The sequence below is a fragment of the Cetorhinus maximus genome, chromosome 6 (assembly GCF_964194155.1).
Source record: "Cetorhinus maximus chromosome 6, sCetMax3.hap1.1, whole genome shotgun sequence".
NCBI classification, from domain to species: domain Eukaryota; kingdom Metazoa; phylum Chordata; class Chondrichthyes; order Lamniformes; family Cetorhinidae; genus Cetorhinus; species Cetorhinus maximus.
In genome coordinates this window covers 85072957-85091892 of record NC_135884.1, presented here as the reverse complement: position 1 = coordinate 85091892, position 18936 = coordinate 85072957, and the positions used below count along the sequence as shown (strand labels likewise).

General features: G+C 45.6%; 1 protein-coding gene across 3 annotated transcripts in view; it reads left to right on the top strand.

Moving 5' to 3' along the window:
* The window catches only part of vac14 (vac14 homolog (S. cerevisiae)), a 353410-nt gene that overhangs the window by 63528 nt on the left and 270946 nt on the right, over positions 1-18936 (top strand). For all 3 annotated transcript variants that reach the window (XM_078543974.1, XM_078543973.1, XM_078543975.1), the window contains exon 11: positions 14078-14132. In XM_078543974.1, the coding sequence (XP_078400100.1) occupies positions 14078-14132 (55 nt within the window). The remainder of the gene's footprint in view (positions 1-14077; positions 14133-18936) is intronic.

Genomic DNA, 18936 nt, shown 5'->3' with positions numbered 1-18936 from the left:
ACTCATCCCCAAACTTCCTAGATTCTAACAAAGACAGCTTGTGGAAATGCACAAGTCTAGTCGTCATCATCCATTGAAACGGATCATTCTGGAAGATGCTATGTGGTTTCTGGCACTGGACAGATGAGACCCTTTGCCATCTTACTCCATAGGACTGCACAGGAGTGTGAAAATAATTGCAGTTTGTGACTTCAGAATGTGGATGTATCCATCTTTGTGGTTGGGGCTGGGATGTGAAAAGGTATCCCCGGCACTTCCTGTAAACATGCCAAGAATGGCACATTATAAAACTACCTCAGGAGGACCTGTCCTGATATAGCCCACACAAGGAGTGACTGAAGGTATAGAATCATAGCATAGTTACAGCACAGAAGGAAGCCATTTGACCCAATTTGCCCATGCCAGCTCTCTGCAAGGGCAAGTCAGCTCGTCCCACTCCTCAGTCCTTTCCTTGCGGCCTTAGTGTATTTATCTCTTCAGAAAACTATCCAATTCCCTTTAGAAAGTCACTATCGAATCTGCTTCCACTGCACTCTCGAGCAGCGCACTCGTGTAAAAAAAACGTTTCCCCTCATGTCGTCTCTGGTTCTTTTGTAGGACAGTTTCAAGAGGGCTTGTTCTGATATAAATTCAGTAGAACCTCTGGAGGAAATATTGAATTCTGTGCTGCAATTTTTTGAAACCTTTCTTCCTGTCCTCTTTGACAATTTTATTTTTTTGATGGTGTTTGATAAAAGTGCCACACGGCTTCCAAAATGTGTGAAAAGAATGAAAGCATGAGCGCCACGAAGCTTTTATCTTTTGTAGTCATGTCAACAAACTTTACTCCTACTTGAAGATTATGTACAGGCCCTTGACGTAAGTTGTAGAGATTTATTTAACGTGTGATTGGAAGTATCGCAGTTGGCTTGGATAAAAAGAGCAACCTGTGAACAGAAATGACAAGGTGGAGAGTACATTCTGTCATATTCTATCTGTCATCCTTGGTAAGTTCAAATGTGGCCCAGGATAATTATTCTGAATGGAGTAGAATGAAGAATGATAGTTAACCTAGTTCCTGTACTGTACTGTCACTGGGCTTCTTGGTACCAATACATCTTGGGAAACACCAAACTCAAATTAATTCACTTCAGTGATATATGATAGTTAACTCATGTTAAATTGCACTCATCTCTGTGACAGATAAGCAACCACCAGCATTAAAACTGCTCCAAGTACTCTGTCCAGACACCACCCAGGCTTTGAAAAACTGAATCTTTAACTGCACTGTTGGATGATTTCCTGCAGATTAGGTGACCACAGTGAGGCACGTGTGGTAATTTTATCAATGCACCCTGCAAACCAGGGAAGGTAGTGCCAAACGGAAAGTCAAGTGACTGCTGCCTGCAGTTTTTCAGTCTTTGATTTTGATTGGGAACTTTGCAGGTTTGAATTTTCTTTTAGCATTCCCAGTAGGCAATCTTCCCCATTAACTGTTAGCACTCTTATTATTTCCGGTATGGAAATGTCACCCGTTATCTTCATTCAACTGTGCTGGCTTAACCCAGAGTGTGCTTTTCTCTAACATTTAAAAGACATCATTGCCAATTTCTTTTGCTGCTCCATATTAATGATGACTTGTATTTATATACTGTCTTTACTAAAGGTTGAGAAATATCCCAAAGCACCTCAGAAGCAAAAGAGGAGAGATTAGGAGGGTTAAAAATCTGGGTGAAAGAGATGGGTTTTAAGGAAGGTTTCCAAACAGGAGAGGGGAGGCGAGAGGTTTAGGAAGAGGTTTCCAGAGCATGGGGCCTAGAAGATACGGCCAACAATGGTAGGGGGAAGGAACTGGGGGATGCAAGCAAGGCTAGAGTCCCTGCAACACAGACCTGAGGATCCTAGGGCAGAAGGAGATTACAGAGATAGGGAAGGGATTTGAAAACAAGGGTGAGAATTTTAAATTGGGCTCGTTGTGGGACTCGGAACATAGGAAATAGGAGCAGGAGTAGGCTTTTCGCTCCCTCCAGCCTGCTCTGCCATTCAGCTGATGGTGACTGATCTTCTACCTCAACTCCATTTTCCCACACTATCCCCATATCCCTTGATATTTTTAATATTTAGAAATCTATCAATTTCTTGCCTTGAACATACTCAGTGACTGAGCCTCCACAGCCCTCTGAAGTCAAGAATTCCAAAAATTCAACACCCCCTGAATGAAGAAATTCCTCCTCATCTTAGTACTATATGGCCTACCTCTTATTCTGAGACTGTGTCCCCTGGCTGTACTCCCACCCAACCATTGGAAGCACCCTTTCTGCATCTACCCTGGCAAGCCCTGTAAGAATTGTGCGTGCTTCAATGAGATCTCCTCTCATTCTTCTAAACTCTAGAGAATATAGGCCAGTCTCCTCAATCTTTCCGCATAAGATAATCTTGCCATCCCTGGAATCAGCCTGGTGAACGTTTGTTGCACTGCCTCTATGGTAAGTATACCCTTCCTTAGGTAAGGAGACCAGAACTGTACACAACACTCCCAATGTGGTCTCACTAAGGTCCTATTGTGTAAGTTAGTGAGCATGGGAGTCATGGATGAAATAGGATTTGGTACTGGATAGGATACAGGAAACAGAATTTTAGGTGAGCTGAAGTTTATTGAGGGTGCTGGATGTGGAGCCAGACAGCAAAACACTGAAATAATCAACTCGGGAGATGATAAAGTAATTGCAACGGCACATGGAGTGAGATAGATGTAAAACAGGCTGTGTTGCAAGTTGGAAATAGGCTACCTTTGTGATGGATAGGATATGGGATTAGAAACTCAGCTCGAGGTCGAATAGGATGTTGACGTTGAAAACAGCCTGGTTCAGCATGTGACAGTGGACAGAGCAGGGGGGTGGCGGTGGAGGTGCAATTGTTGCTGAAGGTATGGAGTTTGGAACAGGGGCTCTATTTAATAGGAAGAAATTTCAGCTTATCCAGGGCTGGATGTCAGAGCAGCATTATAATGCATTGGAGGAATTGAAAGACATGGTGGTGAGGTGAAGCTGGTTGTCACTCGCATATATGTGAAACGTGACATTATGTTGTTGCTGAGGAGGTCGCGTCCATGGGAAAGCAGAAGGGGAATGGGGATAGACCCTTCGGAGAGTCCAGAGATAAGGGTATGGGGGCTGGATAGAAAAAAAGCATTGCTAAAGATGCTCTAGCTATAATTGGATGGGTAAGAGTCAGTAATTGTGTATTAATTGGGTGTTTAATTGTACGCAGCTGGTGGACAATAACTGGGGATTCATTTATGCTTCTATAAATCATCGTCGGTTGTCCCTCGATTTGAGGATGATGTCTACTCAGGGTTGCAAGTTTCTGCCATGGGTCTTCATTTGACTGAACAGGTTGACTCTCAAAGCACAGATCTTTGGACACGTGGGACAAGATGTCCCATGAGGTAGTGGGATCCGGAGTGAAGGATTTGCTTCCTTTTCTTTCTGTCTCTGCTGCTGCTCTGCCTCATCATTAAAACATTGGTGCTCAGACCCTGATGTAGCTTGATGGACAAGTTGTTGCCATTCTGCCACACTTCAAGGGAAGTTTGAGTGCCTTTGAAGTGTTTTCTTTGTCCTCTCCTGGAATGTTGGCCATTTGAGAGTTGAGTAAACGAGACCAGGCAGGGGCAATGGCTTTCGGCCATTGGGACACAGTGTCCCATCTACTGAAGTTGATTTTGCAGGAGTTTTACTTGAAGGCTTGTGGAGATGGCTTCAAGAAAGGCACCAGTGTTTGTTCAATGGTCCTCCCATTGAATCCAGAGGATGCGGCGGAGGCATTGCTGATGGAATTTCTCTAGCCTGATCTGTACAGCTAGGACTTGTGTGGAAGTTTTTATTGTCAAACACTTGCTGCCATAGTTTGTAGAAGGCTGAGCTGGCATAGCTGATACATTGTTGGATCTCCTCATCAATGGTAGCCTTTTGCGAGTGGTGGTTGCTGAGGTACAGGAGGTGTTCAACATATTACAGAGTCTCTCCTTCGACGTAAGTGGGAGGTGGAATATTTAGCTGACCAGGTGTGGATTGATGTGAGTTTTGTTTTGGCAATATTCAAGGACAGATCGAGTCTCTTGCATTTAGAATTGAAGAGATCAAGAATGGCTTCAAAGTTTGGTGCAAAGTGGGCAATGACACTGCAATCATCCACAAACTGTGGAACATATATATCTATGGTGGTTAGTTTAGTTTTGGCATGGAGGTTAAAGGTGACTGAGGTTAAAGAGTTTTCCAACTAGGCAGTATTTAATACGCTAGAGGGCAGTTGATGTATGAAGTGAATCAAGTAGATTGTACATGGGGGCTATCACACAGCCTTGCTTGACTCTGGTCTGGATTTTGAATTTTGATTTCCCACCCAAGACAGTCCCTATAAATAGAACAGACTGAAACTGTGGTCAAAAACTAGTATACTGCAGATGCTGGAAATCTCAAATCAAAACATAAAATGCTGGAAATATTCAGGTTATGGCAGCACCTGTGGAGAAAAACAGAGTTAATGATTCAACTCTGTGACCTTTTTCATTGGAACTGGAAAGGTTAGAGATGGAATAAATGTAATAGCTTCCCATTTTCACCCTTCTCTATTTTGCCTGGTCCATCTGACTCTTCCCTTCCCTTCCTTGACTTCTCTGCCTCAATTTCTGGCTATCAATTAATATTCATTTTAAGCCCACTGACTCAGCCACCTCGACTACACTCCTCACACCCTGTCAGGATCCCATTCCATTCTCTCAGTTCCTTTGGCTCTGTTGCATCTGTTCTGATGATCCAACCTTCCACAACATTGCTTCTGAGATGTCATTTTTTCTCAACCGAGGAGCCCCCCCATTGTGGTTGACAGGGCCCTTGACTGTGTTCATCACATTTTCCCAACTTCTGCCCCCACCCCTTTCCCCTTCTTCCCAGAACCATGATAGGGTTCCCCATGCCCTGACCTTCCACCCCACAAGCCTCTGTGTTCAACAGATTTTTTTGCCATTTCTGCCACCTCCAGCTTGATGACACCACCAAACACATCTTCTCCTCCCCTCCCCTTTCAGCATTCTAAAGGACCATTTTCTCCGTAATACTCTGGTCCCTTCCTTGGTCACCCCCAACACCCCATCCCTTCCCATAGCACCTTTCCATGCAAACGCACAGGATGTACCACCTGCCTTTTACGCCCCCTGTCACCATCCAAAGCCCTAAATACTCCATTCGGGTGAAGCAGCAATTTGCGTGTACTTCTTTCAATCTAGTATATTGTGTTCACTGCTCACAATGTGGTCTTCTCTACACTGGTAGACCAAATGCAGATTGGGTGACCACTTTGCAAAATGCCTCCTGTCTGCAGGCATGACCCTGAGCTTCCAGTGGCCTGTCATTTTAATTCTCCACCTTGTTCTGTCATGCTGACATTTCTGTTCTTGGCCTCCTGCACTGCTCCAGTGAGGCACAACTTGAGCTTCAGGAACAGCACCTCATATTTCAATTAGTCACTTTAAAGCCTTCTGGACAGAACATTAAGGTTCAACACTTTCGGAGAATAATATCTGCTCCATTTAGTTTCCTTTTCTTTGCTTGTTTTGGTTTTTTCTTTCTGTCAGCAGCACACCAACTCTAGGCACATCTTCTGTTTCTTTTCTTGCTCCATCACTTGGCCCTGGAAGACTAACTGATCTTTTGCCCTTTCACAGGTCTTTCTTTTGTCCTTGCCTCCCCTACCCTTTGCTCAAAATCTTTTACACTTATAACTTTTTTCCCAGCTCTGCTGAAAGGTGCTTTACCTGAAACATTAACTTTGTTTCTCTCTTCACAGATGCTGCCTGACCAGCTGAGCATTTCCAACATTGTCTATCTTTACTTCTGAAACTGTGGTGGTTGAGTTAGGAGATGTATGCTTTTAATATGTATCTCTGTAAATAAAAACTAGGCTCTGGTTGTCCTTCACCACCTGGCTTCATAGATTAAAACAAGAACGTCCCACGCAGCTGGGCAATGGGGGAGAGGCATTGGAGGAGATAGACCCTCCAATTGTGTCAAAGGCTGCAGATAGGAGGAGAAGAATGAAGACAGACAGATTACCATTACCACAGACACACAGGATGTTTTTTATGACTTTGGGTCTGGCCCTTTCAGTGCTGTAGCAGGGATGGAAACCTGATTTGAAAGATTGAAATATGGAGTTACAGGAAAGATGGGCTCAGATTTGGGAAGTGACAATACGTTTGTGAGCTTTCGAGAGTAAAGGGAGGTTGGAGATGAGAGGTTAATTTGTAAGGACAGACGGGAGGGGGTGGAGGGGGGGTACGGTGGTTGCTGGTGTTTAGGGACGTTGGATGATGATGTAGGGCTGCATTTGAGAAGAGGGAGCCATTTACAATGCCAGATGGCTTGGGGACAGGAAAGGGGAATTGGCTGGTGAGCAGTATAATGGGAATGTGGTCAAAAGAGCAGGAGGAGGGTCTCATGGGCAAGATGAGCTCAGAGGGGACATGGGGGTGATGAGAATGAAACTAGAGAAAGAAGCAAGTTGAGAGCAGGGGGTGGGTGGGGTAAGAGCTGTGTTTTGGTGAAGGGTTGACTTTGTGGGCAAGGGAGTAGGGCTGGCAGAGGCAGCTGAATGGATGGGCTCAATCTTTGTGAAGAGGTCCATAAGCTGTCCTTCTTGAAAGTGAGGGCTGAGAGGCAGGGAAAATGGTTCTGTCTAGTACATGTACAAGAAATAGTTTGCTTTTCTGTTTCCAAATTCTTCCCTGATCTTGCTGAGCTTATCTGGTCAAGGCACACCCGCCAGAAAAGTCCCAGATTCAATTCCCAGGCTAAGGATCTCAGCCTAGAGATAGTTTAGCTGCAGTGATTAGCCTTGGTGGCCTGGGCTAGGGAGGAGAAAAATTAGGCAGCATTCCTGCTGTTCAATAGTGTCCATTAATCCCCATTGCAGGGGCACAGGGGAAGACAAACTGTGCAGTCAAGTGGCTCACAGGCAAAATTCCCACACAGTGTGTGCCTGTAAAATAATATCTCAGCAAGGAACCAACATTTTCAACAAAATCCTTTCAAATAGAAGGTGGAAGATAATTGTTGAGGAAGAATATCTTTGTAATGAACTGGCAGTTTATGGGTTTGGTCTGAAGCGTGTGATTGAGGGTAGTTGTGACATGATTGAATACTTTGGAACTGAGCAGGACAGTAGTAACCATATTGGGTTTCTGGAAAGCATGATTTCCTTCTGTACGTTGACTGATGAATGCTGGCTTGTTAAATCTCAGGGGAGTTTCTGTCAGGTCTAACTGGCTTGTTAAACCTTGTAAATCTTTGTTGGGCGTCTCTGGTTTGTTAAATCTCTTTTGGGTGATTCTGGCTTGTGTTCCTTCTGTGAATTTTGGTAGTTCCTCAGGTCTTGAATACACTGCAGTTTGTCGGATAAGTTCTTTTCGCGTAAGGTGAGTGCTGTTAATGCAGGTGATTGCAACATTTTCCATTCCGCCACAGGAGATGTCAATACCTTATCCCTAGCCAAGTAATTTCCTCCTAAAAAATCTACACTGTCAAAAGGCAAATTAGGAACAACACCCACAATTACAGAACTGTTAATTAAGCCACATTTTATATTAACTCTACACAAAGGAATGGGTAAACAATTTCCATCAGTACCCCATGGCATACTTTTTATGTGATGAATTTCCTGGCAGGAAAGTCCTGTTACCTACTAACGTCAATAACTGGGCTGGTCCTGTACTTTTTGAATAAAAATTGTCTTCTCTGCCTTGCCTGACAAGAATGAGGGCATCTCTATAGCTTTCTATTGTCCAACTCATCCTCTCGGTCACTATGGGGGAGATTCCCTGCTTGTTGTAAACTTTACCGATCAGGCCATTATCATCACCTGGGGGAATACCTCTTGACTGAACAAACGTGGCAGACTTGTTTAACTTCAATATTCAGCCTTCTCGTGTCCTTTCTCATGACAAAAGTGGCACGTCAGTCCCCTTGAACTAAACCTGTCCTCTAAACCTTCACTTTTACTAACCTGAGGCCTGGGTCTTTATCTTTTCCACCTTTCTCAGCAGAGCATGCACTCTGCTCATCATCAACCTTCCTCTCAGTCTAGTGCCTCTGGAAGGTTCCAAAGTTGGGTTACTAATCATCTTATGAGTTAACTCGCAATTCCCAGCCATTACTGAGGCTTCGCTTATTTTATGAACTTTATGGTCTTCCAGATGAGAACTTAATCCCAATGGGACCCAATTTTGGAATTCCTCCACCAACGTCATTGCTCTAAGGTTATAAAAATTCTGATCCACCGTCATCAACCTACATTACCAATCAAATTCCATTTCCTATTCCTTAGCAGCTTCTACATAGGTCTGGCCTGTTCTCTTTCTCAAATTTCTAAATTTCTGCTTGTAGGCCTCTGGCCCCAACTGTTTAGTGTTGAGTACAGCAGTGTTTACTTCCTAGTAATCACACTAGTGCTTTGCTGAAAGAGATGAGTATACTTCCAAAGCCTCCCCTACCAAAACACCTTTGACATTGAGCAAAAATTCCTCGTGAAATCAAAATCCAGAAGCATTCCCTGAGTCAGTGTCACTTCTCCTCGTTAACTTAAGTTCATGTAATTGGAACTCATGCTCCATTTCAAGCTTTTCTATCTCTCATCTTTCCCTCTCCCTCTCCGTCTCTCTTTTTTCTGATCTCTTTCCTCCCTTGCTTTCTTAGTTTTATTTCTTTTTCAATTCTGGCTTATTCAATCACTACTAGAACTGGTCTTTTCTCCCTTGAGTCCCAGGTGTCTAGTCAGTTCTTCAAGGATCTTGCTCCTTTTCACTCCTAATCTTGCATTATTCTCCACATGCTCTGCTACAACCTGTAAATTAACCTTCATTAACAGTTGCAAGGCACTACCATATTTCTCTTTCCAAAAATGCCTGAGCATTAAAAGTAGCCATGTTGACTTTTCACCTGAATACAGCAAAAGTAAATGTGAAATAGTGTTTGTTTAAACACTGGAGAGTTCCAGTGAACCTGTTTCAGTCTAACCCAGATCAGATGATCCTGGACAAGGCCCCAGTTTTGTTATAACACCCGTGGGAATCCGTAAGCTAAAAGAACCAAATTTACTGAACTACAACCAAATGAAGAAACTTACTGAACAATATTTCACTTTTTGTAACATTGATTCTGGTACATGTTAAAGTAAATATAAATTAGCCATAAACAAGTAAATCATGGTTGGTACGAACTATAAATTACATTTGGAATACCAGACACCACAAAGACACAAATCTTATAGTGAATCTGAACGTCTCATCTCCCATTTCCTCTATTCTTGTATCTGCCAAATGTCCTGTGTATGTTAACTTCCTGTTGGTACTGCTTCCAGGTCAAGGCTCACCAGGTCTCATGGACTAGTATTTGTTATTATTCAAAGATTGCAATAAAACCCTTAAATGTCCTTTTCAAACATTTTTAAAAACAATCACAGATTCCCCAAATGTGTTAAAGTAATTTCAGATTTTTCTTACTGTTGCTGCTTAAGTGTTATTGGCCATCACACTTCACACACTTCCAGGCAGGCACAGCATGGCGTTAGATACAGAGTAAAGCTCGCTCTACGCTGTCCTCATCAAACACTCCCTTGACATGTACACCAAGGGTTAGATGCAGAGTAAAGCTCCCTCTACACTGTCCCATCAAACACTCCCAGGGCAGGTACAGCACAATGTTGGGTACAGAGTAAAGCTCCTTGTATTGTGCAACAAGATAGGATTAATTAATGACCTCATAGTGAGGCACCCCTAGGTACAGCAATCATAATATGATTGAATTTTACATTCAGTTTGAGGGAGAAAAGAGTGGGTCTAGGACTAGTGTTTTAAACTTAAATAAGGACAATTATGAGGGCATGAAAGTAGAACTAGCTAAAGTGAACTGGAAAATTAAGTTAAGGGATAGGAAAATAGAGATGCAAATATTTAAAGCATATTTTGGAATACACAGGATATATACGTTCCAACAAGAAAGAAAAATTTCAAGGAGACAATCCACCATCCGTGGTTAACTAAAAAAGGTAAAGATAGTATCAAACTTAAAGCAAAAGCATATAATTGTGCAAAGGTGGGTGGCAGGACATAAAAAAACAGCAAAGAATGACTAGAAGATTATTCAGGAGGCAAAAAATAGGAGTACGAGAGAAAGCTAGTTGGCCAGTAAAGATGGATAGCAAGAGTTTCTAAAGCTATTTTTTTTAAAAAAAGAGCTAACAAAGTGAGCATTGGTCCTATAGAAACCGGGGAATTAATAATGGAAAATAAGGAGATGGCAGATGAATTGAACAGGTATTTTGCATCAGTCTTCACAAAAGAGGATGCAAGTAACATCCCAGAAATAACTGTAAATCAGGAAATGGAAGGGAGGGAGGAACTCGAGAAAATTACAATCACCAGGGAAGTGGTACTGAGCAAATTGTTGGAGCTGCGGGCTGGCACCAGGTCCTGATGGACTTCATCCTAGGGTCTTAAAAGAAATGGCTAATGAGATAGTTGATGCGTTGGTTTTAATTTTTCAAAATTTCCTAGATTCGGGAAAGGTTACATTAGATTGGAAAATAGCAAATGTAACTCTTTTATTCAAAAAGGGAGGGAGACAGAAAGTAGGAAACTACAGACCAGTTAGCTTGACATCTGTCATAGGGAAAATGTTAGAAACTATTATTAAAGACATTATAGCAGGGTACTTAGAAAAATTCACGGTAATCAGGCAGAGTCAACATGGTTTTGTAAAAATCGGGTAGAGTCAACATGGTTTTGTAAAAGGGAAATCATGTTTAACAAATTCATTGGAGTTTTTTGAAGAAGTAGCATGTGCTGTGAATAAAGGGGATGGATAGAAGATTGGCTGGCTAACAGGAAACAAAAAGTAGGCATAAATGGGTCTTTTTTTCATTGACAGGATGTAATGAGTGGTGTGCCACGGATCAGTGCTGTGAAGTCAATTTATTACAATTTATATAAATGACTTGGATGAGTGGACCGAAGGTTTGGTTGCTAAATTTGCCGATGACACAAAGATAGGTAGGAAATAAGTTGTGAAGAGGGCATAAGGAGGCTACAAAGGGTTATAGATAGGTTAAGTATCATGTGAGAAAATGTGAAATTGTCCATTTTGGCAGGAAGAATAAAAAAGAAGCATTTTATCTAAATGGTGAGAGATTGCAGAACTCTTAGATGCAGAAGGATCTGAGTGTCCTAGTGTATGAATCACAGGCTTGTATGCAGGTACAGCAAGTAATTAGGAAAGCTAATAGAATGTTATCATTTATTGCGAGGGGAGTTGAATACAAAAGTAGCGAGGTTATGCTTCAGTTAGACAGGGCATTGGCGAGACCACATCTGGAGCACTGTGTACAATGTTGGTCTTCTTATTTAAGGAAAGATGTAAAGGTGTTGTAAGCAGTTCAGAGAAGGTTTACTTGACTAATATCTGGAATGGACCGGTTGCCTTATGAGGAAAGGTTGGATAGGCTAGGCATGTATCCACTGGAGTTTAGAAGAGTAAGAGGTTAAAATATATAAGATCCTGAGTGATCTTGCCCAGGTGGATGTGGAAAGGATATTTCCTCTTGTTGGAGAATCTAGAACTAGGGGTCACTGTTTAAAAATAAGGGGTTGCCCATTTAAGACAGATGAGAATTTTATTCTGAGGGTTGTGAATCTTTGGAACTCTCTTCCACAAAAGGCTGTGGAAAGAGTCTTGAAATATTTTTAAGGCAGAGCTAGATAGATTCTTGATAAACAAGGGGGTGAAAGATTATTGGGGGTATGCGAGAATGTGGAGTTGAGGTTACAATCAGATCAGCCATGATATTGAATGGCGGAGCAGGCTCAAGTGGCTTACTCCTGCTCCCAATTTGTTTGTTCTATACTTTCCCATCAAACACTGCCAGGACAGGTACAGCTAGGGTTAGATGCAGAGTTAACATTCTGCTCCTTCCCTTCTTCCCTTGCTACCAACTGTGTGCCTCAGCTCCACAACAGCAACTTGAATTTATTTAGCGACCTAAAAGCGGTGAAGCGTTGCAGTAAGCTTCATAGGAGTGTTATCAAATAATATTTGACACCAACCCACATAAAGGGAGATGAGGACAGGTGAACGCAATAGGTTTGAAGGAGCATCATAAGGAGGAAGGGGAGATGCTGTGGGAATTTGGGGCCTAGACATCTGAAGTCGCAGCCACAAATGGTGGAACAATGAAGATCGTGAATGAAGAAGAGCCCAGAATTGGAGCAGCGCAGAAATCTCGGGGGGTTGTTGGACTGGAAGAGATAACAGCAATAGGGATGGGCGTGAGACCTTGGAGGGAATTTTAAAATAAGGATGAGAATTTTAGAAAATCATGGGGTTGCCGGACTGGGAGCAAATGCAAGTTAGTGAACACAGGAGTGATGGGAGAATGGGGCTTGGTGCACATTAAGTCACACTGTATAATTATGGAAGGACCTTTACCGACCACTTGAGGTTGGTCATCAATAGTGGATTGATCTCCTTGAGTTGTTGCTGTGCAGAATTGCATGCACATTGTGTAATTTAACCATGTGTGCTTTGCTGTGAGATTGACTAGAATTGGAATAAAATGTATTTCCAAAAGATCCTGTGTGATGTTGGTCAGATTCATGTAGCTTTGTGACTTATTGCAGTTTCTAATTGTCTTTAATTTGAATTGCTAATGGCCTCCTCTTAGGTGACCCATTTCCTTTGATAGTCGCACTCACTGATTTTACATAGCTCAGTGTTGTCTGAGGTTGCTTAGCAGCTCCCCTATAGGTGCAGTGGCTTGGCGTCCAGCTGACCTTTACCCAAATCCTGCAGTGTGTTAGCTGACCTCAGTTGAGGTCACAGTGCGGCTACCACAGTTAGCTCACAACTAGGGAGGGAACAAATCAACCTGACCTCCAGATCTTGGGTTGCATGCAGCAAACCTTGGAATTAACTGCAATTCACTCTCCTACCTGGTGCAGTAGCCTATTACCAGGGACACGTGTCGAGATTGGTCATCTCACCAGCACAAAGCAATGAAGAGTTGGCAGTTGAGTGAGGAGGAAATGAATTCCTACCATCCCTTCCTCTGTATAAAGTAATGTAGCCAGTCGTCAGTCTGAAAAGGTTGAATTGATTTCTGACAGGTAGAAAAATCTATTAGTGATTGTGTGTTGGACTGGCACAGGATCTGAATGGGTTTAACCTATGTTTTGGATACAATTATATTGCACAGAAGGCAGCCTTTCAACCCATCATACCTGTGACAGCTCTTTGCAAGAGCAATCCAATTAATCCCATCTCATTGTCTCTGCCCAGTGCGCTGCAAATGTTTCCTTTCCACATACCAGTATTTATCAAATTCTTTTTTGAAAGTTAGTGTTGACTCTGCTTCCACATCAGGTTCAGGCAGTGCATTTTAGACCATCATAACCCATATAACTCATTTCAAGTAAAACATTTTCCTCATCCCCCATCTGATTCTTTTGGCAATTATCTTAAATCTGTTCTCTGGTTACTGACCCATCTGCCAGTGGAAGCAGTTTCTCCTTTACTACTCGAACAGTACCTCTGTTAACTCCTTAAACCTTCATTGCTCTAAGGAGAACAACCACAGCTTCTCCAACCTCACTTCATAATTAATGTCCCTTACCCTGGTACCATTGTAGGAATTCTCCCTGCACCGTCTCCAAGGCCTCTCAACTTCCATAATATGTAGTGTATACATTTCTGTCTCCAGTCATCCGATGGTCCACATTCTCCCAGCTGTCCCAATCCCTGAATGTTATGTTATTTACCATTACTGTAGAGGACCCTGTTAACAGGATTTGGAACTGGAAACTGGCTGAAAGCAGTGCAGTCGGAAGATGGTCATCACACTTAGTAGCGCAGTCTAAATTGAAGCAGCATTGCCTCACTGCATGTGAATGAAAGACCAAAGACTAACGGGAGGGTAAGAACCAGCTGGGCGATCAGCATTTTAAATGCAACACAAAGAATGAAGTTTAAAATGTAATTCCTCCCCTTTCCAGAGTCGAACATGTCCCAGGACTTGAACACCAGCAACAACACTGGCGTGTGTGTCACGTGAGTACTGAAATCATCTCACTCCCTCTAAATTTAGAACTGCTCCTGGAGCCTAGTGGATAATTGTGTTGCATGGTGCAGAATTGAGCCGTGCAGATGAAGAAGCCCCCAGTTTGTTCCGCAGTCTGTACTGACATCAGCCTCCGGCTCAATGCCCAGTCTGTACTGATATCGGCCTCCGGCTCGATCCCCAGTCTGTACTGATATCGGCCTCTAGCTCAACGCCCAGTCTGTACTGACATCAGCCTCTGGCTCAATCCCCAGTCTGTGCTGATATCGGCCTCCGGCTCGATCCCCAGTCTGTATTGATATCGGCCTCTGGCTCAATGCCCAGTCTGTACTGATATCGGCCTCCGGCTCGATCCCCAGTCTGTATCAGCCTCCAGCTCGACGCCCAGTCTGTACTGATATTGGCCTCCAGTTCGATCCCCAGTCTGTATCAGCCTCCAGCTCGACGCCCAGTTTATACTGATATCGGCCTCCGGCTCGACGCCCAGTCTGTACTGATATCGGCCTCCGGCTCAAGTCCCAGTCTGTACTGATATCAGCCTCCAGCTCGACGCCCAGTCTGTACTGATATCGGCCTCCAGCTCAATTCCCAGTCTGTACTGATATCAGCCTCCGGCTTGATCCCCAGTCTGTACTGATATCAGTCTCAGGCTCGATCCCCAGTCTGTGCTGATATCAGCCTCCGGCTCGACGCTCAGTCTGTACTGATATTGGCCTCCGGCTCGACGCGAAGTCTGTACTGATATCGGCCTCCGGCTCAATCCACAGTCTGTATCAGCCTGCGGTTCGATGACCAGTCTGTACTGATATCGGGCTCCGGCTCGATGCCCAGTCTGTACTGATATCGGCCTCCGGCTCAAGTCCCAGTCTGTACCGATATCGGCCTCCGGCTCGATGCCCGGCCTGTATCAGCCTCCGGCTCGATGCCCAGTCCGTGCTGATATTGGCCTCCAGCTTGATGCCCAGTCTGTACTGATATCGGGCTCCGGCTCGATGCCCAGTCTGTACTGATATCGGCCTCCGGCTCGATGCACAGTCTGTACTGATATCGGCCTCTGGCTCGATGCCCAGTCTATTGATATCAGCCTCCGGCTCGATCCCCACTCTGTACTGATATCGGTCTCAGGCTCGATCCCCAGTCTGTGCTGATATCAGCCTTCGACTCGACGCCCAGTCTGTACTGATATCGGCCTCCGGCTCGACCCCAAGCTTGCGTCACCTCCGGTCTGTACTGATATCGGCCTCTGGCTTGATCTCCAGTCTGTACTGATATCGGCCTCCGGCTCGATTCCCAGTCTGTATCAGCCTCCGGTTCGATCCCCAGTCTGTACTGATATCGGCCTCCGGCTCGATCCCCAGTCTCTGCTGATATCGGAATCCTGCTCGATCCCCAGCCTGTGCTGATATCTGCCTCCAGCTCGATAACCAGTCTGTACTGATATCAGCCTCCGGCTCGATGCCCAGTCTGTACTGATATCGGCCTCCGGCTCGATGCCCAGTCTGTACTGATATCGGCCTCCGGCTCGATGCCCAGTCTGTACTGATATCGGCCTCCGCCTCGACGCCCAGTCTGTACTGATATCGGCCTCCGGCTCGATCCCCAGTCTCTGCTGATATCGGAATCCGGCTCGATCCCCAGCCTGTGCTGATATCAGCCTCTAGCTCGATACCCAGTCTGTATCAGCTTCTGGTTCGATCCCTAGCCTGTGCTATCAGCCTCCAGCTAGATACCTGGTCTGTATCAGCCTCCGGCTCGATGCCCAGTCTGTGCTGATATCGGCTTCCAGCTTGATGCCCAGTCTGTACTGATATCAGTCTCCGGCTTGATGCCCAGTCTGTGCTGATATCGGCTTCCGGCTCGATGCCCAGTCTGTACTGATATCGGCCTCTAGTTCGATCCCCAGTCTGTACTGATATCGGCCTCCGGCTCGATCCCCAGTCTCTGCTGATATCGGAATCCTGCTCGATCCCCAGCCTGTGCTGATATCTGCCTCCAGCTCGATAACCAGTCTGTACTGATATCAGCCTCCGGCTCGATGCCCAGTCTGTACTGATATCGGCCTCCAGCTCGATGCCCAGTCTGTGCTGATATCACCCTTCGACTCGACGCCCAGTCTGTACTGATATCGGCCTCCGGCTCGACCCCAAGCTTGCGTCACCTCCGGTCTGTACTGATATCGGCCTCTGGCTTGATCTCCAGTCTGTACTGATATCGGCCTCCGGCTCGATTCCCAGTCTGTATCAGCCTCCGGTTCGATCCCCAGTCTGTACTGATATCGGCCTCCGGCTCGATCCCCAGTCTCTGCTGATATCGGAATCCTGCTCGATCCCCAGCCTGTGCTGATATCTGCCTCCAGCTCGATAACCAGTCTGTACTGATATCAGCCTCCGGCTCGATGCCCAGTCTGTACTGATATCGGCCTCCAGCTCGATGCCCAGTCTGTACTGATATCGGCCTCCGGCTCGATGCCCAGTCTGTACTGATATCGGCCTCCGCCTCGACGCCCAGTCTGTACTGATATCGGCCTCCGGCTCGATCCCCAGTCTCTGCTGATATCGGAATCCGGCTCGATCCCCAGCCTGTGCTGATATCAGCCTCTAGCTCGATACCCAGTCTGTATCAGCTTCTGGTTCGATCCCTAGCCTGTGCTATCAGCCTCCAGCTCGATACCTGGTCTGTATCAGCCTCCGGCTCGATGCCCAGTCTGTGCTGATATCGGCTTCCAGCTTGATGCCCAGTCTGTACTGATATCAGTCTCCGGCTTGATGCCCAGTCTGTGCTGATATCGGCTTCCGGCTCGATGCCCAGTCTGTACTGATATCGGCCTCTAGTTCGATCCCCAGTCTGTACTGATATCAGCCTCCGGCTTGATGCCCTATCTGTACTGATATCGGCCTCCGGCTCGATCCCCAGTCTCTGCTGATATCGGAATCCGGCTCGATCCCCAGCCTGTGCTATCAGCCTCCAGCTCGATACCTGGTCTGTATCAGCCTCCAGCTCGATGCCCAGTCTGTGCTGATATTGGCCTCCAGCTTGATGCCCAGTCTGTACTGATATCAGTCTCCGGCTTGATGCCCAGTCTGTGCTGATATCGGCTTCCGGCTCGATGCCCAGTCTGTACTGATATCGGCCTCCAGTTCGATCCCCAGTCTGTACTGATATCAGCCTCCGCCTTGACGCCCTGTCTGTACTGATATCGGCCTCCGGCTCGATCCCCAGTCTCTGCTTATATCGGAATGCGGCTCGATCCCCAGCCTGTGCTGATATCAGCCTCCAGCTCGATACCCAGTCTGTATCAGCTTCTGGTTCGATTCCTGCACTGTACTGATATCGGCCTCCGGCTTGACCCCCCAGTCTGTACTGATGTTCCCCTGAATGTTAGTTAATGGACAATTAGTCTGTCTGGCCCTGGGTTCCAGCTTCTGGTTGTTGTCTGGTAACCCATGCCTCAGTGTGGAAATTGGATGAGTTTAATCCTGCTCCCAGTCAAATAAGCTGTTGGTGCATCCTGTCAGGGCTGGTAGGTAGTTTGGTCACTTGCACCTGGAGGGCATTTGGTGCTTCTGGACCTGCAGGTCAGCATGAGGCAGCTGGGTGCTGGCGGGCAGCAGATACCTCCTGGGGATTAAATGTGTATTTTTGAAAATCATTACCTCACTTGCGAATAGCTAACTGGAATTTCAGATATTGTGTTTCACATGCTTGCACCAAAGGGCTGTTCCCCAGCCTCTGTCAATGATACTGTAATCAGATGCCAGTGACTGATTATTTTTCGTGGATTTACTTTCCCCCTCTCCCTCTTGCTCGCTCTCACCTGCCCCTATCCAAGTGATTCAGTGACACATGAAATTGTGCCCTGCAAGTCCTCTTCCTTCTTCCCGATTGTTGTCTATGATGCCATGCTAATTCTTTCTCAGTTTGAGGAAGTTTGGCGCTCTTTCGTCTTCGCATATTCGATTTCGAAGAACTGTAGAATTTTGCAGCACAGAACAACTCTATTTGACATGCCCCCAACCCCCAACTCCCTCACCCCAGTCACCTCGAGACCTTCCAGTTCCACAGAGCGGGGAGGCGATGGCGTAATAGGGACCCAGGGTAATGCTCTGGGGACCCAGGTTTGAATCCCTCTACAGTAGATGGTGAAATTTGAATTCAATAAAAATCTGGAATTATAAGTCTGATGATGACCATGAAGCCATTGTCGATTGTCGTAAAAACCCATCTGGTTCACTAATGTCCTTTAAGGAGGGAAGGAAATCTGCTGTCCTTACTTGCTCTGGCCTACATGTGACTCCCTACATTTGACTGTTAAACGCCCTCTGAAAGCCTAGCAAGCCACTCGGTTGAAACAAGCTGCTAAAAAGGCTCAAAGGAATGAAACCGGACTGACCACCCGGCATCGACCTAGGCACTGGAAACAACAATGGCACACTCAGCCCTGTTGACCCTGCAAAGACCTCCTCACTAACATCTGGGGGCTCATGTCAAAATTGGGAGAGCTGCCTCACAGACTAGTCGTACTCACGGAACCATACCTTACGGCCAATGTCCCAGACACCACCATCAACAGCAGAGGTAGTGGCACAGTGGTGTACAACCAGGACGGAGTTGCCCTGGGAGTCCTCAACATCGATTCCGGACCCCATGAAGCCTCATGGCATTAGGTCAAACATGAGCAAAGTAACCTCTTGCTGATTACCAGGTACTTTACCCCACAGCTGATGAATCAGTACTCCTCCATGTTGAACACTACTTGGACGAAGCACAAGGGGTGGCAAGGGTGCAGAATGTACT